General features: G+C 42.1%; 1 protein-coding gene across 1 annotated transcript; it reads left to right on the forward strand.

Moving 5' to 3' along the window:
• On the forward strand, nt 1–26,184 carry LOC109463833 (DNA-directed RNA polymerase II subunit RPB1-like). Its single transcript, XM_019760711.1, has 27 exons — nt 1–311; nt 1,988–2,257; nt 2,721–2,882; nt 3,449–3,599; nt 4,456–4,586; nt 5,181–5,342; nt 6,601–6,821; nt 7,635–7,767; nt 8,394–8,518; nt 9,099–9,309; nt 10,368–10,577; nt 11,565–11,903; nt 12,363–12,491; nt 13,013–13,235; nt 13,867–14,077; nt 14,950–15,094; nt 15,805–15,910; nt 16,359–16,564; nt 17,069–17,293; nt 17,812–18,058; nt 18,685–18,785; nt 19,431–19,535; nt 20,460–20,642; nt 21,374–21,577; nt 22,076–22,268; nt 23,444–23,560; nt 23,962–26,184. Exons 1-27 carry the CDS (start codon nt 219–221, stop codon nt 25,317–25,319), a joined length of 5,961 nt encoding a protein of 1,986 aa, XP_019616270.1. The 5' UTR covers nt 1–218; the 3' UTR covers nt 25,320–26,184.
• The last annotated feature ends 1,578 nt before the right edge of the window (nt 26,185–27,762 follow it).

Raw genomic sequence — 27,762 nt, forward strand, 5'->3', positions numbered from 1 at the left:
GCCTTGTGCGCTGCAGCGAGTGGAGCTCCTAAAAAGGACTCTCCGTGTCAAACCAAGTTGTAAATAGATGAGCATTGGCTACAAAGTAGCTAAAATATAGTAAACAAATACTCAAGAGGCGTATGGATAGATAGGACTGCGCCTTTTCGTGGAAATTCCCGCCAAGGAAGCCACTTCCATTCTTACCGAGCACCCGCGCCTGAGCTCACGGCGTCACCATGCCTGTTTTCGGGCCCATCCTCAGCGACACTTCGGCGCCTTTGCGCCCGGTGAAAAGAGTCCAGTTCGGCATCCTGAGCCCGGACGAAATTGTACGTGGTGGCAGTGGTGATGCAATTTACATGTCCTCTCAATTTAAGTCGTCATGCATGTATTTTAGTCCTTAGTTTCGACGTCGGCAATTTATTATTCGGAAGTTTTCAACTAAACCTTTGTGACATAGTGGGGGGGGGGGCGTTTATGTAGATTTGTTAAAAAGTTTTAGATCGATACAAATATTTCTTATGTTGCCAAGTAACTAAACCGTAATGGTTATAGAATTTATTCTTTGTGGAAATGATAATATTACTTCCCGAGTAATATGATATTACTAATATCATCAGGATATCAGTTCACAAGTGGACAATATTATATATGGTGTAACGTTATAGTTTTGCTTAACTAAACTGTATACTAGAAAAACCTATTTTTGCTCCAATATTTATGTACTAGGAAAGCAGGAATAAAATATGTGGGAAAATCTTCTATGTTGAAGTTGCTAAAGCTTGAAACACTTTCCTGAAAGAAAACTTATGCCAGGTTTAGAAATCTGTAAAATTTAGATCTGCTAAAAAAAGCGTTAAACTTTAAAGACAAAAAAATGCTAAACTTTAAAGACAAAAAAATGCTGAGATAGCTCATGACTCAAGAAAAGGACACTTCTTATGGAATAATACATACTTCTGAATTATGCATTAATTTCATTGGAAAAGTCCTTAGCAAATTTGTTGATGCCACAAAAACAGGTTTTTAATATTTCCAACATATGGCATTACAGAAATGTAATTCATTATGATGACATGAAAGATTGGCATTTTGCAAAAAAATTTGCTCTTGAAGAGAAAAGAGTTAAAACTTCCCAGTGAAACTCTAAGTCTAAGGTTATAAAGTTTATGACGGATTGCATATGATTTGTAAATTTGCATATCAAGGTCATCTTCGTTTTAATATAAACATGTATCTTTTATGCAAAATCATTCCATTGTTTGGGAGAGGTGCTCCCTAGTTGGTTGATGTCGCAAAAAAAAGTTGTCGACTTTCCATGAAAATACTAAGAGAAAACCCTAAATTTGAGCATTTTGGGAGAGGTGGTAAGATTTTTGGAAGAGGGGAGCACCTTTGCTTCAATGCTTGGGGATAGTCCTTTCCTAGGCTATGTTGATCATAAGACGACCAAAATTCGGTTTACAAACAGTCCCTTTATGTATTCACTTCTTTTACAACTACAATCATAGTACAATGTATATTATGTAACTGTGTTTTGCATGAATGTATTCAGGCACCCAGCCAAAGCTTGAATAGGATATTGAATAGCCATTGGAAAGTATAGTGTCAGCAGACACTTATAAGAGTATGAACGATACAACCTTTTCTCTTCATATCTTGAAAGTTCATCTGTGTTGGTAGAAGTCATTATGCAGCGAGTTTAAACTGTAATTTCCAACACAAGAAATTGGACTCACCCAAATTTTCGACTGTACAACTCCAGTCTTTGTCAAGGAATGAACAATCCACGGAGTCACGTGTGTTATCTGCGTGACGTCACGGAAGCGGTGGATTGTTCATTCCGTGACAAAGACTGGAGTTGTACAGTCGAAAATTTGGGTGAGTCCAATTTCTTGTGTTACAAATTACAGTTTAAACTTGCTGCATAATGTTTTCTCTTCATGTATCATTTTTTTTCCTAATTGTTTTATGTTATCGTAATAATTGATTATGTTGCGTTCAGAAACGGATGTCGGTCACAGAAGGCGGAATCCGGTACTCCGAGATGATGGAGGGAGGGCGGCCGAAGCTCTGCGGTCTGATGGACCCTCGGCAGGGCGTGATCGACCGCTCCGCCAGGTGTCAGACCTGCGCCGGCAACATGGCGGAGTGTCCCGGACACTTCGGACACATCGAACTGGCCAAGCCGGTGTTCCACATCGGCTTTCTGACCAAGACCATCAAGATCATGAGATGTGTGTGCTTCTTCTGCTCCAAACTGTTAGTCAGTCCAGTGAGTACAGGCTTGTTGTCTTCTAAGTTATAGTAGAATGGTTTCTTATGACATCAACTATGTCACAATAGTCACAGCCTGAATTGAACTACAGAAATTGACTGCCAACATCAAAAATCATTTTCTACATCAGTCAAAATGTCTAGTGTTGAAATTTTGTACACATTTGTAGTGCCCATACTTCAAAGTTTATAATTAGGCCTTGAAAGCATATATTTTCCTTCAAAATTTGAACGGTTTGGTATTACTGAAAGGTACATGTAACTTGAAAATATGGTTGGTACAAATTGAAAGAAGTTGAGGGATGGCACTCAATTTTGACTTCATCCATGAAATGTTGGGGACTGGTTTTGAACAGAAAGATCTGTGAGGAAGTGAACAGTAGCAAAAGCAAAGAAACAGGCGCTGCTTTTTGGAGCACTTTCTTAACCGTTCTTCCACACTTCCCTTGTTTCTTATACAGGATGACCCAAGAATCAAGGACATCGTGGGCAAGTCGAAGGGCCAGCCCAAGAAGCGACTGACGCACGTGTACGACCTGTGCAAGGGCAAGATGATCTGTGAAGGAGGGGACGAGGTGGACGCTGAAGTCGGTCCTGAGGAGGGAAAGGAAGAGAAGCCCAAGGTAAAGTCATTCATCTTCATGGCCATTCTGTGGTACAGTAGCAGGGTTGGACAAGTTTTCAAAAATCCATGTGCCCTATCAGGCAAGAACATGGTCATTTCTACTTGCCCAAACCAACTTTTCACTTGCCCAATGCAAAATATAAATGACATGTTTCTATGCATTTTTACCGCAAGAACATTTTTTTTCAGAAAAAAAAAAACTTATATGCTTGACCAGTATTTCCCAAAGTAAGGAGTTGCAAATGAATGATTCTTTGACAAAAAGTCATACTTTTGACTGACATCAAAAGATATGGGAATACATTATGGGAAAATGATGAGTGATTTTGCTCCAAACACTGGGGCATAATGCCACATCCAAAAAATTAACTTGCCCAATCAGGCAAGTACAGGGGGATGTTCACTTGCCCGAACAGTACTAGTACTTTTACTTGCCCTGGGCAAGTGGGCAATGGGACTTGTCCAACACTGTTATCAGTAGTTAATATAAGTCATCATATCCTCAGGCTATATGTTGATTTGGAGACTATTTGATTGATCGATTAATTGACTGATTGTTCCCAGGGTCATGGTGGTTGCGGTCGTTACCAGCCCCAGATTCGCAGGGTGGGGTTGGACCTGACAGCGGAGTGGAAACATGTCAACGAGGACTCCCAAGAACGGAAAATCCAGCTCAGCGCCGAGAGAGTACTGGAAATCTTCAAACGCATCTCTGGTAGGTTGTGCTGCATACCGGTTCACTGGACTTGGATCCGGACTTGTAAGAATGTTTAGGTTCAAGTCCAAAAAAACCTAAAGTAAAAGTCAAGAACCGAGTCTGGACTTATTTCCACAAAAGACCATTTCACACACCCCTTTTCTTTCCAAACCACCTAAAACCTTCCGTGCTGCAAAATGAAGAAAACATTGCCATCGGGCATCGTCAACTACTGGCCTCCATGTTATGTGGCCAAAGTTTCACCCAGACAACATTGCAAGGTTGCCAACATGCAATTTTGTATATGCCATGGGTTTAGGTCCGGACTTACAAGTCCAGAACTGAACCTAAACCTCTGGACTTGAATCCGGACCTGAACCTAAATGTGGGTTTACTAAACCAGCACTAGTTTTTAGTAGTAGTACTACAGGTGAAGTACTGATTACGCTTTCTGAATGGCTTGAATAAAATTCTGAGGAGACAAATCATGAACATTTTTATGTTTACCGAAGAAAAACATTGTTTTTGCTCTGTTTCCTCTTCCATTCCAAACACCAAAAGGTCAATGACCAGAAACCAGACGTCTATCACCATGGTAACTGGTGTTGGGTTACATCATGTTGCAATTTTATAGCAAGAGGGACTTAGACTCCTGTCACCATTTATAATTGTATGAATGTGTTGGAGTAAGAATTAACAGAGCAGACCATATACGAAAGTTAACGTTATGCATTTGCTTTGCAAATGTTATCTTTCTAGTGTATCTTTATTTTTGATTGGTAAATGTTTGCTGCCTTACCTTTTAAACTGTTTCAATTTTGTCAAAAGTGATGCCCGTTGCTTCCATAAACTTACTAAATGCTTTCTGTGACAGATGAGGAGTGTAGCATCATGGGAATGGATCCGAGGTTCGCCCGACCAGACTGGATGGTTGTGACGGTACTTCCCGTGGCGCCGCTACAAGTCCGACCCTCGGTAGTCATGTTTGGTGCAGCCAGAGGACAGGTATGTGGTATACTTTATCTCACAAATAGACTTGTCGTATGTAACATCTAAATTTGAAAAAAAAAGAAGGAACTTAATTTCATAGTCACTCCAGTCAAATCCTTGGTCAACTTTATCAAGGCTTTGCATAAATCATGGACAGCTGTAGCAAAAAAGACATATAGCAAATTTTTTGACAGATTGAAACACCCTCTTTCTAAGAGTGAGAGCATGAAATTTAAAAAAAAAAAAGAATTTTTAGGCTACAGTGTTTTGCACATTCAATACCTTTTCATATCTGTGATTCTTGTGAAAATAAGTGGATGCATTCCTTTGGGTGCAATGACCAAGTGGGTAGAGTGCTCACCTTGCATTCGGTAGGTCGTGAGTTCGATCCCCGGCCGAGTCATACCAAAGACTTTTATGGTACATATTGCTTTCTCTGCTTAGCACTCGGCATTTGAGGAAGAGTATGGGAGTTCAACACACTGCACTACCAGTGGACTAGTGATTGAACTGTTCTGTGGCCCAGGGCTAGTGAAAATGGAGATGAGCGCCGCCCTATGCGCCACTCTATGCCAGAAGGCTCTTTAACTTTTTAACTAATTCCTTCAGGATGATTTGACGCACAAGTTGGCTGACATCGTGAAGATCAACAACCAGCTGAAGCGGAACGAGATGAACGGAGCGGCGGCTCACATCATCGCGGAGGACACCAAGATGCTGCAGTTTCACGTCACAACACTGGTGGACAACGAGGTCCCCGGCATGCCCAGGGTACGTACGCTGACAAGGGACAATATTTGGTCTAATTGTTTTGTTGTAGGGCTGTGTATCTAGTACCTGTGCCCTCGATGTTGTTTTGACTTGTATAGTGTACATCTTTTTAGGTACAGGTTCAGACCTTTACATCTTTTTAGGTATAGGTTCAAACCTTTACATCTTTTTAGGTATAGGTTCAAACCTTTACATCTTTTTAGGTATAGGTTCAAACCTTTACATCTTTTTAAGGTACAGGTTCAGAATCAGATCTGTATGTTTTGTAGGTACAGGTTCAGATCTACATGTCTTTTTAGGTACATGTCCAGATCTACACATCTTTTTAAGTACAGGTTTAGACGTACGTTTTTTTAGGTACAGGTGCAGACATATACGTTTTTTTAGGTACAGATTCAGACTTGAATGTCTTTTTAAGGTACAGGTTCAGACATGTATGTTTTCTTAGGTACGGGTTCAGATGTACGTTTTTTTAGGTACAGGTTCAGATCTACACATCTTTTTTAGGTACAGGGTCAAATCTGTACGTCTTTTTTAGGTACAGGTTCAGACTTGAACGTCTTTTTAGGTACAGGTTCAGATCTACACTATCTTTTTAGGTACAGGGTCAAATCTGTACGTCTTTTTAGGTACAGGTTCAGACTTGAACGTCTTTTTAGGTACAAGTTCAGACTTGAACGTCTTTTTTAGGTACAGGTTCAGACTTGAACATCTTTTTTAGGTACAGGTTCAGACTTGTACGTTTTTTTAGGTATAGGTTCAGACATGTATGTTTTTTTAAGTACAGGTTTAGACATGTACGTTTTTTTTTTAGGTACAGGTTCAGACATGTACATTTTTTTAGGTACAGGTTCAGACTTGAACGTCTTTTTAAGGTACAGGTTCAGACATGTATTTTTTTTTTAGGTACAGGTTCAGACTTGAACGTCTTTTTAAGGTACAGGTTCAGACATGTATGTTTTTTTTACGTACAGGTTCAGACTTGTACGTCTAGCAACAAGATAAACTAAAAATTTTAAGTTAAAGATGACAATTTTGACAATTTAGCATTCAAAAACGAGGAAAACTTGTAAGAACTCTAGGTTGAAGATGTGAAAATCTTCATATAAAGATGACAGTTTATCAATGAAACAAGACAGTGTTGTCTCGCACTCGCTAAATGTCTACATGTATGAATAGCTTAAAGAGAATTGGCCAAGCTTGTTTGCCGTTAGTACCAGGTTGAACTGTTGGTAACTTAGAATTTTACTATCTACAGGCTGTACAAAAGTCAGGACGACCGCTCAAGTCAGTCAAACAGCGGCTGAAGGGCAAGGAAGGTCGTATCCGTGGTAACCTGATGGGGAAACGTGTGGATTTCTCCGCCCGCGCTGTCATCACGCCGGACCCTAACCTACAGATCGACCAGGTCGGCTGTCCGCGGACTGTCGCACAAAACCTGACCTTCCCAGAGATTGTCACACCCTTCAACATTGACAGGTAAGTAATGCTTTTTTTCACAGGATCTGTAACTTGTAAGTCTTGAAATGCCTGCAATGGTTTTAATTATGGTACAGCTATCGTGTGTTTTGTATTATTATAAATAAATACAGAATTGTTCAACCATTTCAACCATGAACTACAAGACACTACTTTTTTCTCCCAATGCGATTTTATGTCATTGTGAAAAGAAATGGATTTACAGTAGACAATAGTGTTGTGAACAAGGAAGCTTAAAAGGCCAGACCAATTTAATTTGTTGGTTCTTGGATTTTTTCAGAAAAAATTTGAAGTGACAGGGCGAGAAAAAGATAAACATAAAAACAGGACTAGGCATCCTATTATAGCCCCAAATGCTACAATATGAGCCATGAAGTCAACACAAGAGGCTGGGTTTATAACAAACCACTGCGTTGATAGATGGAAAACTGTAACAAATAGGAAAAGGACTTTCCTTAATTGTTGGGGGCAAAATAGTAGCATATTTAAGTTGATTCAGAACCAGATTTGAATCTTTCTTTTTTCTGCAAATAAAAAAAATAATAAAGAGGCGAATCTGAGAACCAACAAATTAAATTGGTGTGGCCTAAAGTCAAGGTTGAAGCAGCATCATGTTTTGGAATTACATGTACATAATATTATAAAAATGTTTATTGTTGCCAATGATGATCTCATGTTTCTGACACAACTTGATGTTTCAACATCACACTCTAATTTTTTACTGACGGCAACTTTTCACATTTTGAAACTACCATACCTTTAAGCGTATACAACTGTAATAAAAGATCGCCTATTCCTCTTATTTTGTTTCAGAATGCAAGAGCTAGTGAGAAGAGGAGCGAACCAGTATCCTGGTGCAAAGTACATTATCCGAGATACGGGACACAGAATAGACCTCCGCTACCACCCTAAACCCAGCGACCTCCATCTACAGTGTGGCTACAAGGTAAGGAAAGCATCAGGAAAATTGTATTTTCCTATTTAATTCCCATATTGGGCATCTACAAAGTTACTAACCTGTTCTGGATCTGCCAAAAATATCACTACAATGTGTACTTGTCTTTTTTAAAGTTTTGACAATTGTGGTTTGTATCATGTGTTGGTGAACACATTCTGTGTAGACATGTGAAGGCTTTCTTGGAATAATGGTCTAACGTGCCATCATTAATCAGGTACTATTATGTTTACTGAAGAAAAATGTATTGTTTTTGCTCTGTTTATTCTTCCTCTTCTTCTCCAAACAAATAAGCTCAATAACCTGAACCAAACGTCTGTCACTATGGTGACTAGTGTTGGGTTACATCATGTTGCAATTCTATAGTAGGAGGGATTTAGACTCCTGTCTGACCATATATATGAATGTGTTTGAGTAAGAATTAACAGAGCAGACCATATGCGAAGGTAAACATGATGAACTTGCTTTGCAAATGTTATTTATCTTTCTAATCTAAACTACTGTGTAAAACAGTAAAACTAATTGTAGGACTGGTGTCTTTTAGTATGGTGGGACTATGGTACTCTGTGAAGATTGAAAAGTGATTTGTAATGAATCGATTTCTTGTTGTTGTACAGGTGGAGCGACACATTCGCGATGATGACATCGTGATCTTTAACCGTCAGCCCACGCTACATAAAATGTCCATGATGGGCCACAGAGTCAAGATCCTACCCTGGTCAACCTTCCGTTTGAACCTAAGGTAAGAACATCTTAGGTTTTGGATCTAAAGGTTAGGGGTTCGAATCCTATTCCTATAATATTGGGGTGGTTGTGGTGTTCCGCCATTTACCAAATTACACAATTTCGATCCAGAATCTTGCTACCTACAAAAAATTGTCAATAAGGCCACACCAATTTAATTTCTTGGTTAACAATTTTGCCCGCTTCATTTTTTTCTGATTTGCAAATAAAAATAAAAATTCAGAATCAACTGCAAAATGCTCATATTTTGCCACGAACAGTTGAAAACAGTCCTTGTCTTCCTAGTTGTTACAGCTATTCCATCTTTCAATGCAGTGGTATCATTAGAAGTTCCAAATTCATTGTTTAAATTTTGAACCAGCCTGGTGTGTTGACTTCATGGCTCCTATCATACCATTTGGCGCCATGATAGGATGTCTAGGCCTGTTTTTATTTTTATTTATTTTTTCACCCGCCAGCTCCATTATTCTTCTAGAAAAATCCGTTAACCAAGAAATTAAAATGGTGTGGCCATACTGGCTAAACAACAAATTAAATTGGTGCCGCTTTACTAAAAATGGCGTGTTTTGCCTTCACAGTGTAACAACACCGTACAACGCTGACTTTGACGGAGACGAGATGAACCTGCACGTGCCCCAGTCGGTGGAGACGCGGGCGGAGATCATGGAGCTGGCCATGGTGCCGCGTATGATCATCACGCCGCAGTCTAACCGCCCCGTCATGGGGATAGTACAGGACACACTCACCGCTGTCAGGAAGTTCACACGGAGAGATGTCTTCATCGACAGGGTTTGTCTCTTACTACTAATACTAGTATAAATTAGTTAAACCAAAATATATCTAATACAAGTTAGGCCTAGAAAAAAATGCTGTGTTTCCTGTTTCAGTCATGAAAAGATTTAGGGTCGGTAGGTAGGGAGTATATATATATATATATATTTTCATTTGACTTTGGCAATCTCTAGTAATCAAACTTATGCACTACAGTTTACAAAATGAAAAACTTGCATGAGGACACTTATATATTATATTTTCAAAAGTCAGTGTTGGAAAATATATTGCACAATGTTTCATCACTCAGGTGTCAGATCATGGAGCTACAAAAAAATGTAGAAAAGGTTGATCAGTAAAAAAAAATTATGTCTCTTAGAGTCTTGCAGGGGTCCACCAAAAAAAAGTCTAGGGTTTGCAGTTTTTTTCTAGGGTCGCTTGGGAAACAGGAAACACAACATGTTTTTTTCTTGGCCTAAACCAAAATATAACAATACAAGTTGGTTAGATGCCAAGTTTTCTGAATGCATGCATTTGATATGACTACCGGTATTGCCTGCATTTAATATAAAATTGACAATGGAAGACTGTAGAATTATTTTAGTTTTATTTATTATTAATATTTATCTATTATATTTATAAGGCTCTCATAACTCCTTGTTTAGGAAAAATACCTTTTTTTGTAACTGCTTATTCCAGTAAATGAGTAATCCCTGGATGGTTCATTTCAAGCAACCCCCTGTCAAACCATCATTTCCTTACTTCATACAAGGTTTTAATCATTATTAATTAATTAATGTGCTTGTCTAATTTTTAGGTCAGCTTTCCACAAGTCAATTTGATTTTTCTGACAGAAAGTTTGTTCCCCCCTCCCCATTACACACCATTTTGCTGGCCCCCCAACGGCCAACCTCTTAAAAAAAAAAGAAATCGTTTATCTTTAATAAGAAAATGATATACAATGCTCACAGTACAAGAGAAGGTGTTCTAAATCAAGGAGTCACTTGCAGTTCTTTTGTATTCAGAAAGGGGGCGCATATTTACATGTACCAATGCTATCTCTGTAACACACACAGGAGAGCATGATGAACCTACTGATGTGGTTACCCACGTGGGATGGTAAGATGCCCCAGCCGGCCATCCTCAAACCCAAGCCTCTGTGGACAGGCAAGCAGCTCTTCTCCCTCATCATCCCAGGACACATCAACTGTATCCGCATGCACAGTACGCATCCAGACGAGGAAGACAGCGGTCCATATAAGTGGATATCTCCCGGTGATACCAAGGTACGAGGATACTGTAAATATTGAAATTTGTGATGATCTCTCAGGGCTTGAAATTCATTTTGGGAATAGGTGTACTGGTGCACCCTACCTTAAAAATTAGGTGCACACAAATTTTCTAGGTTGCACCATGTAAAACAAAAACTAAATAGTAATTACAGGTCTTACTGCTCTGCTTCTGAGCTTGAATCTAGCTTCAAAATCTTAAACAAGTACTACAAGAAAGATTTTATTATTTTGTCGGATACTTAGATGCCAAGAATATCTTGTATACTATTATACATTTGATATGTACAAAAGTACCTACAAAAATATTTGGGTTCACTGGTGCACCCACAGAAAAAATTTGGGTGCTCAGCTCTAAACTTGGGTGCACTAATGTGCACATGCACCCAGTATTTCAAGTCCTGTCCCTCCACCACAGTAAATGATGGAAGGGATACTGTTATTCACTACATGTTTGCAGTTTGAGAAAATATATATAGGTACATATACATGTTGTATATAGACAGATCAGTGGCGTCGGTGGCGCAACAGTTAGAGCGTTGGACTCGGAACTGAGAGGTCCCGGGTTCGATACTCACCGTGGCCCGACGTTGTGACCTTGGGAAAGGCACTTTACACGACTTCCCCACCTATACGGTGGAGTGACGCCCACCGAGCCTCTTTGGCTAATCTGTCTGTCAGGGTGCCAAAAACACCTTACGGATTTGGTGCGCCGATATGACAACATCTCATATTGGCCACTGAGAGCCGTAAAATTTGTTGTTGAAATATAGACAGATACATACATTTAAAGATGTTTAATAAACATCTTTAAATGTGTGTATCCAAAAATAATATTGTTGCCAATGATGATCACATGTTTCTGACACAGCTTGATGTTTCAACATCACACTCTAATTTTTTACTGACGGCAACTTCTGTTTTCAAAAGATATCATTCCTCTTAGCTTGTACAAGTTGTAAAATGTTATTTTCTTCTCTTTAGGTCATTGTGGAAAATGGAGAACTGATCTCTGGCATCCTGTGTAAGAAGTCGTTGGGACCGTCTGGTGGCTCGCTGGTTCACATCGTAGCGTTGGAGCTGGGCCACGAGATCGCCAAACTCTTCTACGGATACATCCAGACGGTGGTCAACAACTGGCTTCTACTGGAAGGCCACACCATCGGTATCGGGGACTGCATCGCCGACACGCAGACGTACCAAGACATCCAGAACACCATCAAGAAGGCCAAGCTGGACGTGATAGAGGTCATCGAGAAGGCCCATAACGACGAGCTGGAGCCGACGCCCGGCAACACCCTCAGACAGACATTCGAGAATCAGGTGAGAGATTTTGGGCTGTTGTTTTCTCTTCGATATTTCTAAATTACTGGCGTAACAGGTGATACCGCTACGAAGTGCAGATCCAATTTGGCAGATTGTAAAAGCAACATTGGAACAGAAAGAAGAAATAGCCATGCCTTCAAGTACCAGAGTTATCAACCAAGGAATGAGGTGTTCAAGAATTTATTCTTTCCTAGAACTATCGCAGAGTGGAACTCACTGTCACCAAGTACAGTAGGGACATTATCATTAGATAGCTTTAAACAGTGTTTAGAGTTAGATGTTGAAGGGTTTGGTGTGACAAGTCGTTAGGTGTAATGTAGCCAGCTGCCGCCGCGCCGCGTGCCTGTGAAGCTGGTGTGTCACACTGAAGGGCGGTTATACTGGCTATACTGTTATAGTATACAGGCACAGATACAGACAGAAACAGAAATGAAGGACCATGTATTTTTGTTCCAGGTGAATCGAATCCTGAACGACGCTCGTGACAAGACTGGAGGCAGTGCCCAGAAGAGCTTGTCCGAGTTTAACAACTTCAAGTCCATGGTGGTGGCCGGCTCCAAAGGCTCCAAGATTAACATCTCACAGGTGACACTAATTCTTCACATGTTGATTTGACTATAAATACATGTAGATGACCCGCGCACACATGAATGTTCGACCGTTTCCAAAACAAAAGGTTTTCAACCTTACTGTTAATCGTACAAAACAGTTGCAAAATGAGCAAGTATACATGTATACTGTAAGTTGCAAAATAAATATTGGAAAACGATACCAATGTTGTAGAGGCAAAATTAAACGGAAAAGACGAAAATGTAAAGAAATGAATTGGAAGAGTAGATTGTCTCCCATACCATTGCTAAACTCATAATGTATTTTGCATAGCACTTTGACATACATGTAACATCTCATAGAAGGTCGTATTCGTGCATATAAGGTTAACATTCCGTCTGTAGTTTCCAAATGTTATGTCGGAAAGAATATCATCTACAACAAGCAAAAAAGATGCAAAATTCAATGAAAACCGTGAAAAATGGGGGTTTTGCGCAGGCGCAGTATGTTCTGCCGACGTGCTGTCTCGCTCACCGATCCTGTGCCGCTTGTTCCAGGTTATCGCCTGTGTGGGACAACAGAACGTAGAGGGAAAGCGTATTCCCTTCGGCTTCCGCCATCGCACGCTGCCGCACTTCATCAAGGACGACTACGGTCCCGAGTCTCGTGGGTTCGTGGAGAACTCGTACCTGGCCGGCCTGACGCCGTCGGAGTTTTTCTTCCACGCCATGGGCGGTCGTGAGGGACTGATTGACACAGCTGTGAAGACATCAGAAACAGGTAAGTCAGGGCTTGAACTTCATTTTTGGGAATAGGTATACTGGTCCACCCAACCTAGAAAATTAGGTGCACAAAAAATTTTTTGGGTGCACCATGTAAAACAAAATCTAATTACAGATTTTACTGCTCCTCTTCTGAGCTTGAATCTGAAATGGGAGCTAAACTTCAAAATCTTAAACAAGTACTAAATTAAATTAACAAAGATTTTATTTTCTGACACTTCGATGCCAACAATATCCTGCATTTTATTATACAGTTGATATGTACAAAAATACCTACAAAAATATTTGGGTGCACTGGTGCACCCACAGAAAAAAATTGGGTGCACAGCTCCAATTTTGGGTGCACTAACTTAAGGTGCACATGCACCCAGTATTTCCAGCCCTCTAAAGTTGTCAGTTTGAATTTTTGCACAGACTTGTACAATCTTTAGAAATGTTCTTGCAGAAAAGATATTGTCTATTGATAAAGTTCAAGAAATATATATTGATATCAGTTAGCCTCTCCAAAGGAAAAGAAATCAGATTTATTCTAGTAAGATAATGATATCCAACAGTTGTTACAGTTACTTGCAGTTCTTGTACATCCAGAAAGGGGGCGCATATTTACTGATGCTATCTCTGTCACACAGGTTACATTCAGCGGCGTCTGATCAAGGCTATGGAGAGCGTGATGATCGCGTACGATGGGACGGTCCGAAATTCTAACCGTCATCTGGTACAGTTGCGTTACGGAGAGGACGGCCTCGATGCTGTTTCCATTGAGTTTCAGAACCTGGCGACTCTCAAGCCTTCCAACAGATCCTTTGAGAAGAAGTTCAAACTGGACTACCAAAATGAAAGGTTTGTACTTGTTTAATCACACCATGGAGGTTTTTTTTTGATTTGCAGTTCTCTTTTGAGTCAATAGGTGTCTCTCTTAAATCAGTGTCCTGCAGTCACCTACAAAATACTGTAATTCACTTTATGTTCACGGTGGCAAAAGTTCACAATCTGAGAAAAATGGACATGTTCACGGAACTATATATTCACGGTGGTGACAGGTGCAGGAAAAAGAAGGTCCAGGAATTATTTGTTAACTGTAATGATAAGTTCACGGTACAGAAGTGACAGTGAAAACAATGAACATAACAGTACAGTGAAAAACTTGAGAAATGTCAGTATGCGAATTGGTTGATGTCTCAACCAGGTCCTTGAATTCTACACAGACGGTTTCCTGGAGTTGCAATTCTCTTTTGAGTCAATAAGTGTCTCTCTTATACTGTAAATCAGTGTCCTGCAGTCACCTATGAAAAATTCTACTGTAAAGCATTTTCCGGGTTTGCTTGAGATACAGTTTTCTTTCGAATCAATAGGTGTCCCTCTTAAATCAGTGCCTTGACTCTTCCAGTCACCCGTGAAAGAGGGCCTGCATGCCCTTTTTCGTAAGGCGTAATCAGGCCTTTTTAGTCTTCGTAATCCGTAGCCAGCCGCCCCCAAAATCAACGTAAGTCGTAATAGTGCATTAGCTGGAAATCATAAAGCCGTAATCAACTCTGAGACGTTAACGTAATTCATAATTGGGGGCGAAAATTGAGCGTAATTTGTAATGACTACCCCCCATGCAGGCCCTCATGAAAAATTCTACAGTAAAACATTTCCCGGGTTTGCTTGAGATGCAGTTCTGGTCTAAATCAGTAGGTGTCTGTTCCTGATCCGTGCTTTGTGTCCTGTAGGTACCTGCGGAGAATCCTGCAGGAGGACATCGTGCGTGAGATCACCAGCGACGCGCGCCTGCAGACGGAGATTGAGGCGGAGTTCGAGCAGCTGCGAGTGGACAGGGACGTGCTGCGATCTGTCAATCAAACAGGCGACGCCAAGGTGGGGGGAAAGTCACAACAGTGTGGGCCTTAGAAATTTGTGTGGCGTCTGTGTGGTGTAGTGGATAGAGCACCCGACCGTCAAGCAAAGTATGACCCAAAGTCAAGCGAGTAGACCCAGGTTCAATCCCGGGGTTGGACTCAGACATGTCCGGACATGCACCCAGACGTTGTGCCCTTGGGAAAGGCACTTTACACATATTTCTCCCCTCAGAAGGATCCTGGGCCCTACTAGGGTTTGGGTTGGTGTTAGGAAGGGCACCCAGCCATAAAAAATCTTGCTGCAAAAAAATTTGATGCAAGCACGTCTAACCCCCGTCTCAAGGAAAAATGATGCTAAAATTGGATTTAAAAAATCAGGACAAAAAATGTTATGTTAACTGACCAACCCTAGAAAAAAACTGGCGACCCTACAATCTTTTTTGTTAGACTGTATTGTATAGGTTGGATCACTAGAAATCGCCTATAAAAGTCTATAAAAAAGGAAGAAAAGATTATCCCAACCCTTAAGTTTTTTTCAGGACTAAATATGGGAAACACAAGATTTTGTTTCCTACCCCTAGGCATCTAACTTGTTATGTTGTTTTTAAGGAAGCAATGGTTTGTTTTAACACCTAATTTTTGGCCAATGGGTCCAAGAGATCTGGACATGTGATATATTTGTGACATTTTTTTGATGTCTGATAAAAATTTCTTGCTTGCTTGTCCCAGGTGGCACTGCCTTGTAACTTGGCCAGGATTATTTGGAATGCCCAGAAGATCTTTCATGTTAACACCCGGGCACCCACTGACCTTCACCCAATCAAGGTCGTTGAAGGTGAGTCTCTTTAATTTCAGTTTCTCAGTAGACTTACAATTTGGGTACTTGCTTTAAGATTTCCAGTGTTGATATCTCTTGTTTTGGGCATGCTATTGTGATGTATTTTCAAAGGTAGCTTTTGGGCTCGTTTTGGACCCTCTAGCAGCTTTTTTGGAACTGCAGGGGACGATTTTGTTTGTATCTTTCAGATGTTCGAGACTCTTGGGCTTATTAGATTTGGACCCTCTAGCAGCTTTTGTGGAACTGCAGGGGTTGATTTTGTTTGTGTCTTTCAGGTGTTTGAGACTCTTGGGCTTATTAGATTTGTACCCTCTAGCAGCTTTTTTGTAACTGCAGGGGCTGATTTTGTTTCTTATAGGTGTTCGAGACTCTTGGGCTTATTAGATTTAGACCCTCTAGCAGCTTTTTTTGAACTGCAGGGGCTGATTTTGTTTGTGTCTTTCAGGCGTTCGAGAGCTGAGTAAGAAGCTGGTGATTGTGAAGGGCGATGACCCCATCAGCATCCAGGCGCAGGCTAACGCCACCATCCTGTTCAACACCCTCCTCCGCTCCACACTCTGTACGCGGCGCGTACTGGAAGAGTTCCGCCTCTCCACCGAGGCGTTTGATTGGCTGTTAGGAGAAATCGAGTCCAGGTTCAACCAGGCTATTGTGAGTATCCAAACTTTTGATAATGTTTATAATTTTTGATAATGAGTCCTTAGTCTATTATAATTTAGTCTATTACCAGATAGGTTCCCATACTATAGTAAGATTGTATACTATTGCAAGAGTGCAAGAATACGTAAGGTTTGAGACTGTATAAGTTGAAATTTGATCTTTGTTCGTTTAGCGTAGATTTGCGCCTTGATACTGTCACAGCCTAGTGCTGTGCGCTTGCTGCAGTTCCATGACCTTCCGCATAGCGCTTTTAAAAGATTGCATCACGAGTGAACTAGCAGACAAACTTCAGCCCATTTTCACATATTTTGTACATTATACCTTGAACTCAAACTTATTCAAATTCTGAACCTAACTTTTGTACCCTTCTATATTTTTTACCGCGTAGGTCACATTGGGGTTCTTAACTATAGAAATCCCCATAGGCCAGAAACTGTGTCCTGCTACCTTAATACATAATGTAATTGTGACAACTGTGCACTCTACTTCCCCCAGGTCCAGCCAGGTGAGATGGTAGGAGCGCTGGCTGCCCAGTCCCTGGGAGAGCCCGCCACACAGATGACACTAAACACGTTCCATTACGCCGGCGTGTCGGCCAAGAACGTCACGCTGGGTGTGCCACGTCTCAAGGAGATCATCAATGTCTCCAAGAAGCCCAAGACTCCGTCACTGACGGTGTTCCTGCTGGGACAACCAGCTAATGATGCGGAGAAGGCAAAGGTAGGAAACAGTGTACCTGATGAATGATAGATAGGACATGTTCAGGGTTCGAAATTCAATTTTGGCAATTGCACCATATAATTTATAAAACAAAACCTAATTACAGATCTTACTGCCCCTCTTCTGAGCTTGAATCTGAAATAGGAGCTAACTTCAAAATCTTAAACAAGTACTACAACAAAAGTTTTATTGTTTTTCTGACACTCAGATGCCAGGAATATCCTGTATGCTATTATACATTTGATATGTACAAAAATAGCACCAGTGCACCCACAGAAAAAAATTGGGTGCACAGCTCCAATTTTGGGTGCACTGAGGTGCACATGCACCCAGTATTTCCAGCCCTGATTACATTGGATATTTGGGTTACCCTTTTTGGCCCTTTCAAACTGACTCTGAAGCTACATAATTGTAGGTTATTTTAACCTGGACCACCTTACAAACACAATCATTATGTACCTGTCAAGAATGATTTAAATGTACAAATTTCTAAAGAAAGCTGTTACCTTTTTCCCTAGGATATCCTCTGTAGATTGGAGCACACGACCCTTAGAAAGGTCACGGCGAATACCGCCATCTACTACGACCCTGACCCTCAGAACACGGTGATCGAGGAGGATCAGGAGTTTGTTAACGTGTACTACGAGATGCCGGACTTCGACCCTCACCGCATCTCGCCCTGGCTGCTGCGTATCGAGCTGGACCGCAAACGCATGACGGACAAGAAGCTGACCATGGAGTCCATCGCAGAGAAGATCAATGCAGGTAAGGCCACAGCAAGTAAATTATATGGATGACATCCTCCTCAGACTCCAAATCTAATGCGAGCGGGCAAAAAAAACAAGGCGAGCCGAAAAAAACAAGGTTCCGATATTTTAGAATTTTGACTCAATAATTGTACAAATGGTTTTGATTCAGTGGGAACATCACATATACACAGCCAACATCACATATCACTGCATCAAAGTAAGAAACAAAACATTAAATCAGAGACTTTTCTTGTCTCCTCTCATACCAGCCTGGTATGTTGACCTCAGGGCACCTTTCATACCTTTTGGGGCTATCAGAGGATGCCTTGGTCTGTTTTTAGTTTTATTTTTTTTGTCCTGTCTCTTCATATTTTTTCTGGAAAAGTCCGGAAACCAACAAATCAAATTCGTGTGGCCTAAAATTGATTTAAAAATTGAATTGAAAAACTTGTGTGCAGATAAGCACTGAAATTCATATGTGTATTGTTGCCAATGATGATCACATGTTTCTGACACAACTTGATGTTTCAACATCACACTCTAATTTTTTACTGATGGCAACTTTTTGAAATTTGAAAACACAATACCTTTAAGATTTGCACAACAAGAGGCTACAAATGAAAAAATGCTACTTTCTTTCAGGCTTCGGAGATGACTTGAATTGTATCTTCAACGATGACAACGCTGAGAAGCTGGTGCTTCGAATCCGTATCATGAACAACGACGACAGCAAAATGATGGACGTAAGTGGACGGCTCTCATGTTTAAACTGTTATCAATAGTGAAATATCTGTTAAACATTACTGTAGATATTATGTCAGGAAAAGACATACCATTGTTTAGAGCGAAGTACAACGTAACTTCTTCAACTAAGAGTTTTTAGTGGTTACGAAATACTTTTTTCAATGTTCTGCACTATTGCAAAATGCAAAATGCAGATGGATATTTCAAACACTGCTTTTCATGTCAATCAGCAAAAAGTTGAAATATAAGGCATATAGCTACTTGCATTTTCTAAACCCCAAGGTCACACACCATAATAGGCTTAGAATACAGATACAAATTTATGTGACACTCGGATAGTGTAAATTTATGTACCTGTAATTATGTTTACCAAAGGAAAACATGTTGTTTTTGCTCTGTTTCCTCTTCTTCTTCTCCAAACAAATGAGGTCAATGACCTGAACCAGATGTCTGTTGCCATGGTAACTGGTGTTGGGTTACATCATGTTGCAATTTTATAGCAGGAGGGATTTAGACTCCTGTCACCATATATATGAATGTGTTTGAGTAGGAATTAACAGAGCAGACCATATGCGAAGGTAAACATTATGCATTTGCTTTGCAATTGTTATATTTCTAGAGGTTTTTTGTTTTCCTTGCTGCAGGAGGAGGAGATGGTGGATAAGATGGATGACGATGTGTTTCTGCGCTGTATCGAGGCCAACATGCTGACAGACATGACACTACAGGGCATCGAACAGATCGCTAAGGTACACATTTCTGTCGACTGCTAGCAGCTTCTTCATCTGTATTGTTACAGACAGTATAACCACCCTTTGGCGTAACACACCAGCTTCACAGAATCAGCGTAGCTGTCATTCATGTTTTAGTCGACCAAGGCTAGCCAGGGGTCTCCCCATAAAGGGGAGAGGTGCTCTCTAATCGGTTGATGAAAAATCAGCAAATTTTCATGTAAATACTTAGAGAAAACCCTAACTTTGAACATTTTGGGAGAGGTTCTATCATTTTGGGATTAGGGGGAGCACCCTTGCTCCATTGCTTGGGAACAGCCCTGCTAGCAGTTTCTTGTTTTCAAAGATATGAGCAAAGCTTATGGTTGGTTTATTTGTCTGCTTTGGAATTATGATTGGTAGAGCCTGTCCTGGCCTGGCTGTGTCGATACGTTCGCTGCCTGAATATTAAGGTGAAAACTAGGATGTCCTTTGTGAGAAACTAACATTGGTTTCTAAATTTCTAAGTGAACACAAGAAAGAAGACTATTGTTTTCTTGTTTAGAAATCAGACTTTGTGTTATGCCACTAGTCAGATTTTTAGGATATTACTGTAATTCCTGATTTTTTCACTGTATCTTTATGTTCACTGTTTCACTGTCACTTCTGTACAGTGAACTTATCATTACAGTTATAACAAAATAATAATTCCTGGACTTTCTTTTTCCTGCACCTGTCGCCACCGTGGACATATAGTTCCGTGAACATGTCCATTTTTCTCAGACCGTGAACTTTTGCTACTGTGAACATAAAGAGACTTACAGTATCAGGTATACCGTTTCTTTCCTGACACCTGCACTCTTCCCCCCAGGTGTACAGACTTTGTGTTATGCCACTAGTCAGATTTTTAGGATATTATCAGGTATACCGTTTCTTTCCTGACACCTGCACTCTTCCCCCCAGGTGTACATGCATTTGCCGCAGCAGGACTCCAAGAAGAGAATCATCATCACAGACGAGGGAGAGTACAAGGCCCTACAGGAGTGGATCCTGGAGACAGACGGAGTCAACCTCATGAAGGTTCTCTCCGAGAAGAACGTCGACCCTGTCCGAACCACGTCTAACGACATCGTAGAGATATTCCAGGTAAATGGTTTGATTTCATCACTGTGAAATCGGTATTGTTTCGACTATGTTTGTAAACTTGGGCCTTGAAATGCCACTTGCATATGCAGGTTAGTGCAGCAAACAATAGCATAGTACAGTCATCAACAATAGCATAATACAATGTCTTCTGAGGTCAGATGGTCAGTAATTCTTTGTTTTAAATGTATATGAGATGCTGTATATATAGTTTGTGTTTCTATGTCTGTACCGTTGTTTTCTATGGTTGAAATACCTGAAATAAAGAAATTCATTCATTCAAAGTTGGAGCTGTACAGGTACAAATGTATATCTGATGTCTGCTATTCTAGTTGCACCAGTCCATGTATACATGTATGTAAACGTGGATATTTTTTTGGTGGTCTGTTACCAGATATAAAATGCTCGCAAAGATTGGAAATGGTTTCAGAACTGTATCATCCAAAAGTTTCTAAAAGCAATGTTGAAGTTTACATACAAGCATTGCTGATTTTGTCTACATCATAAACATGCAAGTTATTTGAAAACTCATGCAATTTTATTGTCAGGCAAATCATCCAACTATCACTGGCTATCACGCGCTTTTCGTGAACGCTCATTTGCAGCAGTATAGATATACAGAGAAAAGTACAAAAACCTTTACCCTGAGTATGAATGACACCATCCAGAAACATTTCTAGCAGAAATAGTACCTCTACAAAAGTGTAAAATAACATGATCCCATCTTTTGTTAGATCCTTGGCATCGAAGCTGTGCGGAAGGCGATTGAGAAGGAGATGAACCACGTTATCTCCTTCGACGGTTCCTACGTGAACTACCGCCACCTGGCACTGCTGTGTGACATCATGACCCAGAAGGGTCATCTCATGGCCATCACGCGCCACGGGATCAACCGCCAGGAGGTCGGACCTCTCATGAAGTGCTCCTTCGAGGAAACGGTAACGTTCTTACGCAATTCTGAAACTGTTTTCTACTCAATCCTTATTGTGCTGATATCATTGTATCAGTCTAGTTTCAGGACACTGTATACAAGTACTGTTGATCTTTGGATTTAAATTGATTCCCTTTGTGTAGAAATACTGGGTGCCAAAATTCGAGCTGTGCACTCAATTTTTTTTTGTGGGTGCACCAGTGCACCCAAATATTTTCGTCAGTTTACGTATGTAAAGATGTTAAATGTATAGTAGTATACAGCATATTCTTAAATTCAGAAAAATTATAGTATCATCGTAGAAGTACTTTTCCTTAGAAATAAAACATAATTAGTTTTTGCTAACATTCTTATTTTATCTTACATGGTGCACCCAGAAAATTTTTTGTGCACCCATTTTTTTTAGGTTGGGTGCACCAGTGCAACGTTAACTATTACCCCAAATGGATTTTGAGCCCTGTGATGATATGGTATTTGATGATTACCATATTCCTGCCCACCCCAGGTTGACATCCTGATGGAGTCAGCGTCCCACAGTGAGACAGACTACATGTGGGGGGTGTCAGAGAACATCATGCTGGGACAGCTGGCACGGATCGGGACGGGCTCCTTCGACTTGATGCTGGACGCAGAGAAGTGCAAATACGGCATGGAGATCCCCACTAACCTGGTGGGAGGGGGGCTGATGGCTGGGCCAGGTACGACACTGTTGTTTTGTAATCTTCGTTACTGGTCTGCTTCATTGATGTTTGAACCTACCCTTTAGGTGGGACTTCTTATGCAGGGCTCGAAATACTGTGTGCATGTGCACCTTAGTACACCCAAAGTTGGAACTGTGCACCCAAATATTTTTGTAGATTTACTGTATGTATGTTAAGATGTTAAATGTATTATATAGTAATATACAGCATATCTGAAAAATGATAAAATCACAGTACCCAGTAGTAGTACTTTTCTTTAGAAATGTATCACTTGATTTTTATGAACTGACAAACTTTTTTCCTTGAGTTGACCTTTCCAACCCAGTCAAACTAACTCTCACCAATATGTTGAATAGTTAAAACAGAGAAATGGAAACATTAGTTGAATCAGAAGTATAGAATTTGCATAGAATATGACTTGAAAACTCTTCAGCTTTAAAAGTAAGAAATTTGAGCAAAGATGCATTTGTACTATGAACAAGGAAAACTGACAATAATTGCCTTCACTTAAGTGGATGTACTTCTAAGAGCTTAATTTAAATCAAAGATCATTGGCTTGGACTCATCCTTTTGTCCTGAGACCATATTGTGGATGAAACTTTTCCCTGAATGTTACAATGAATTAGAGTTCGGATCCGTCATAGATATCAGTGGAACCATCCTATGAATAATTTAGTTCCTTATGAATCTTGCAGAGCCAGAGGAATTAATTTTATACTTTATTGTAATCGACTATGTTGAGAATGTGCTTGCTCATAAGCACAGTTCATTTTACCTGTTACTGTCTTTGTGTAAATGTAACAATAATGTAAAAGTGGCGCAACGGCAGCGTGCGCGACTCAGAACCAAGAGGTCCCGGGTTCGAGCCCTGACATGCCACCGATCTTGCGCCCTTGGGAAAGGCACTTAACATGACTTTCCCCACTAGACTCAAGTGAAAATGAGTATTGTCTGTCCAGTATTCGTTTCTATGTGCGAGACACAACACCAGCAACAGCTGCCTCTGTTCTGCGTGTATTGTACTGTTGCAATTTCAATAAATCAAATCAAATATGAAGTACTGAGAAATGCTGGGTATAAGAGGTTAACCTGTGAAGTGTTGCAGTAGTTCTGTATGGGATGTACAGGTAGCATTGCCAGGAGAGATGACAGTGTTTATGCACGTGTTACAGGACCAGGGATGTTCTTTGGGAACGCGGGATCTCCCACGGCGTCCATGTCACCGCAGATGACACCGTGGCAACAAGTGGGCACGCCCGCTTATGGTGGGGCGTGGTCACCAGGACTCGGTAAGTTACAGTCATCAGATGTGCAACAGGAATGGTCGGGGCTTGTGGAGATAATTTGGGTTCCGTATCTTTTGACTTGTTGGGTAAATAGATATCTTACACTACAGTGTGTATCTTAGACCAACATCTCTATATTTCTTAGTACTGGGGTAAAGATACTGGATACCATTATGTAGAGTGTGAAGGAATTCTATGTAATTTCTTTGAACTTTATGCTATGGTATCTTCAGTTTCAAATGACATTTAACAGGCTAGAGGGTACAGGTCAAATTTAACTGTAGGGCTCGTTTTGACAAGTAGACATGTAACGTTTTGGCTTTAATGCTGTGCATTTGAAATTTGGAAACTTGCTTTTAAGCTGAAACAGACCTTTTCTAACTCAAATATCCCTACCACCACAGGAAGTGGCATGACTCCTGGAGCTGCAGGATTCTCGCCCTCTGCTGCGTCAGATGCCAGTGGGATGAGTCCAGCAGGCTACAGCCCAGCCTGGTCCCCCACCCCCGGCTCCCCAGGGTCCCCGGGCCCTGCCAGTCCCTACATCCCCTCCCCGGGGGGACCCATGTCTCCCAGCTACTCGCCGGCCTCCCCTGCGTACATGCCGCGCAGCCCCGGCGGGATGACGCCACAGAGTCCCGGCTACTCGCCGACTTCGCCGTCGTATTCACCGACATCACCGAGCTACTCGCCGGCAAGTCCCAACTACAGCCCAACGTCGCCGAGCTATTCACCGACGTCGCCGAGCTACAGTCCGACCAGTCCGAGTTACTCCCCGACCTCGCCGAGCTACTCACCAACCAGCCCAAGTTACTCGCCAACATCACCGAGCTACTCACCAACGAGTCCGAGTTACTCACCGACCTCGCCATCGTACAGCCCAACCTCTCCTTCCTACAGCCCAACGTCACCCTCCTACAGCCCAACTTCACCTTCCTATTCCCCCACCTCTCCGTCTTACAGTCCTACCAGCCCGTCTTACAGCCCCACCAGTCCATCCTACAGCCCCACCAGCCCCTCTTACTCACCCACGTCTCCCAACTACACACCCACGTCACCCAAGTACTCACCCACCTCCCCCAGCTACTCACCCACCAGTCCTTCGTACTCCCCAGCCTCACCCAGCTACAGTCCCACCAGTCCCAGCTACTCACCCAGCTCACCCAACTACTCTCCCCAGTCCCCCAGCTACTCACCCAGCTCACCCAGCTATTCCCCATCCAGTCCCAAGTACTCTCCAACCTCACCCAGCTACAGCCCAACCTCACCCCAGTACACCCCCACCTCACCCAAGTACAGTCCCACGTCTCCCAAGTACAGTCCCTCCTCACCCAAGTACACTCCAACATCCCCCAAGTACAGCCCTTCCTCACCCAAGTACAGCCCCTCGTCTCCCAAGTACTCACCCACCTCCCCCACCTACTCCCCATCCAGTGCCAAGTACTCCCCTGCCTCGCCTAGCTACTCCCCCTCCACTCCAAAATACACACCCACGTCTCCCAAGTACAGCCCCGCCAGCCCCACCTACACACCCACGTCCCCGAAATACAGTCCCACCTCACCCAGCTACACTCCAGACACTCCAAAGTACAGCCCCACATCTCCTAAGTACAGCCCCACGTCTCCGACCTACTCACCCACCAGTCCCAAGGGTTCCACCTACTCCCCGACCACCCCGGGTTATTCCCCGGCCTCCCCCACGTACAGCCCCGAGAGCCCAGAAAGCCAGGCCACGCATGAAGAGGAGGAGGACGAATCTTAAATGTTGTCTAAACCAGCCTGATGTGGCGGACATGGACATGTGCAAGATCAGAGGACACTGACTGTGAGAAAAGGTTGTGCCATGGACTCAAGTGGTCATAAAATGATACAGACGAGAATGTCAAGAAATGACAGTAGGTACCAGGTGTTCATTCTAATACCGATAATCTTTGGTGATTACCTACTATAAATGCTGCCATTTGTGAACATGTCAGCAAATTGTAAATGGCAACATTAGAACCTGCTACAAAAGATTGGCTGTACCGAGTCCAGAATTTGGTAGCTTCAGCGAATTGTAAACAGAAAGGTTCAGTTAAGTTTTCTATGGCATCAGTAACATTTCTCTGTTTTGAAGATGCAGGGCTTATGAAGCTATGGTTGGTATCCTTTTTGACAAAAATTTGACAGGAACCATACTGAATGCAAGGAGACAAAGGCATCATTTGGCCTCCTGGACAATTTGTCCAACAAGCCTAGACCATAGCTTTTCGCTATGGCTGAATTGTACATAAATCCTTGTAGAAAATATCAGGTTTCTCCTGGAACATGTACTTAGTGAAAGGACAAAAATATCAATAAGGTAGCAAAAGCACACTTTGTGAGAAGACTATATACACGGTGGTGCCAGATTGTAATACACGTTTCTTTTGTACATGGTAACAAAAATGTGCTGTTCTCAGTAACGTTAGGTGCTACACTGAACATTGTCATTAAGTCATATCCATCTTCCAATATTGATGATCATTGTGAAATGATTTTGTTTTATTCACTTGTCTAAGTGAAGGTAAAGTAGACAAAGGGATAACTAAACATTCTTAAGGATAGGGATGACACTTTGTTGTTTTTGTCCAGAATTTTTCAATACAGGAGTTGAAAAAAAACAAGTTTGATCTTTATTATTCTCCACTCAAAAAATGTACATCAGCAGGGGGGAGTGCAAAAAGCACCCCCTCTGAATTGGGTACAAATTTTCACATTTCCCTCATTAAAAAAAAAATTCACACAACACATCTACTTAAAAACATATACAAAGACACATACAAGAATTATTTACAATATATACACAGTTCATGCCGATTTCTGCAGTGAGTCGTTGTACAGTCTGATCGCGCAATGCAGGAAGGACTGCTGCAGACGCTTGGTTCTTGCGTGAGGGATCGTGAAGTCGTGGCTGTTCCTCAGGGATCTGCCTGTGGCTGAGTGTCTTTGGACAGGAGCCAGGTCATGCAGTGGATGATCCGGTCTTAGCATGGCCTTGAAGAGGGTCACTACAGCGGCTTCTCTCCTTTCCTTCAGGGAAGGCAGGTCCGGAACGGAACGCCTGCCGCCGCGTGAGATAATCCGGAGGGCGCGCCTTTGAACTCTCTCCATGCTAGCTGCCAGGTCCTCACTGCAACCCACCAACAGGACATGTCCGTACTCCAGAACAGGGCGGATGAGACTCAGGTACACCTGGATGAGATCTTCCACGCTCATGCCCTGTTTTGTTAGCAGACGGAGGTAGTGAAGCCTGCTCGAGGCCTTAGACACCGTAGACTTCACATGCTCACGCCAGGAGAGCTTGTCGTCAAAGATGAAGCCAAGCCCCTTGGCCACGTTAGTGACTGGAACAGGTTCGCCACCGAGAGACAGAGGTGGTAGAGCTGGTATGTTTCTGCTAAAGCAGATCAGCATCGCTTGGCTTTTCTTGCCGTTCAGGAGCATCTCGTTGCGGTCCGCCCAGGTGTCAAGCTGCGACGCTTCCTCTGTCATAGTAGTGTCCGTGCCAGCATTCTTCAGGGAGACTGATCTGGACAAACTCACGTCGTCTGCGTAGCCCACGTCTAAAGTGTCGCTATGGACCACTTCGCGTGAGCTCATGAACAGAAGGAACAGATAAGGCGATAACACTCCACCTTGCGGTACCCCTGACGTAAGCTGCCGCCAGCCACTGAACTCGCCGTTGGCAGCCACTCGCTGAGTGCGACCCTGTAGGTAGTTTTGCAACCACGCTACCATCCGTGGACTTGGCACAACGTCGTTCACCCGCTGTAGTAGTATTGCGTGGCTCACCCTATCAAACGCTTTGCTCATGTCAGCAAAAAGGGTCTGAACACAGGTTTGATCCCTGGAGTCGAGAGCGCTCAACCATGTATGGATCATCCTGATGACGGCGATGACGGTGGACGAGCCCTTGAGGTAGGCATACTGGTTGGTGATGACAGGTGTGATAGACGGGAGGAGTCTCTTCAGTATGCACCTTTCCAACAACTTGGCTAGGACAGGGAGGAGAGACACAGGTCTCATGTCGCTGGGTTTGGTTGCCCCCTTTGACTTTGGAATGGGGACTACGTTTGCTGCCTTCCAAACACTCGGTACCGTACCCCCTCCATAGGAGTTAGGTATATATTGGGTGCACATGGTAGTAGCATATGCCGGCAGTATAAAATGTACGCCATTGACCT

Source organism: Branchiostoma belcheri, unplaced genomic scaffold (assembly GCF_001625305.1).
Source record: "Branchiostoma belcheri isolate BF01 breed outbred unplaced genomic scaffold, Haploidv18h27 scaffold13, whole genome shotgun sequence".
In the NCBI taxonomy this organism is placed as follows: Eukaryota; Metazoa; Chordata; class Leptocardii; order Amphioxiformes; family Branchiostomatidae; genus Branchiostoma; species Branchiostoma belcheri.

What these genes read in the sequence shown, in the direction of transcription:
- LOC109463833 (XM_019760711.1), top strand. Translation starts at nt 219, where the DNA reads ATGCCTGTTTTCGGGCCCATCCTCAGCGACACTTCGGCGCCTTTGCGC. An exon ending in AATCTTCAAACGCATCTCTG is followed by an intron (nt 3,600 to 4,455) that starts GTAGGTTGTGCT and finishes TTTCTGTGACAG; the next exon opens with ATGAGGAGTGTAGCATCATG. An exon ending in GCATCGAACAGATCGCTAAG is followed by an intron (nt 19,536 to 20,459) that starts GTACACATTTCT and finishes TCTTCCCCCCAG; the next exon opens with GTGTACATGCATTTGCCGCA.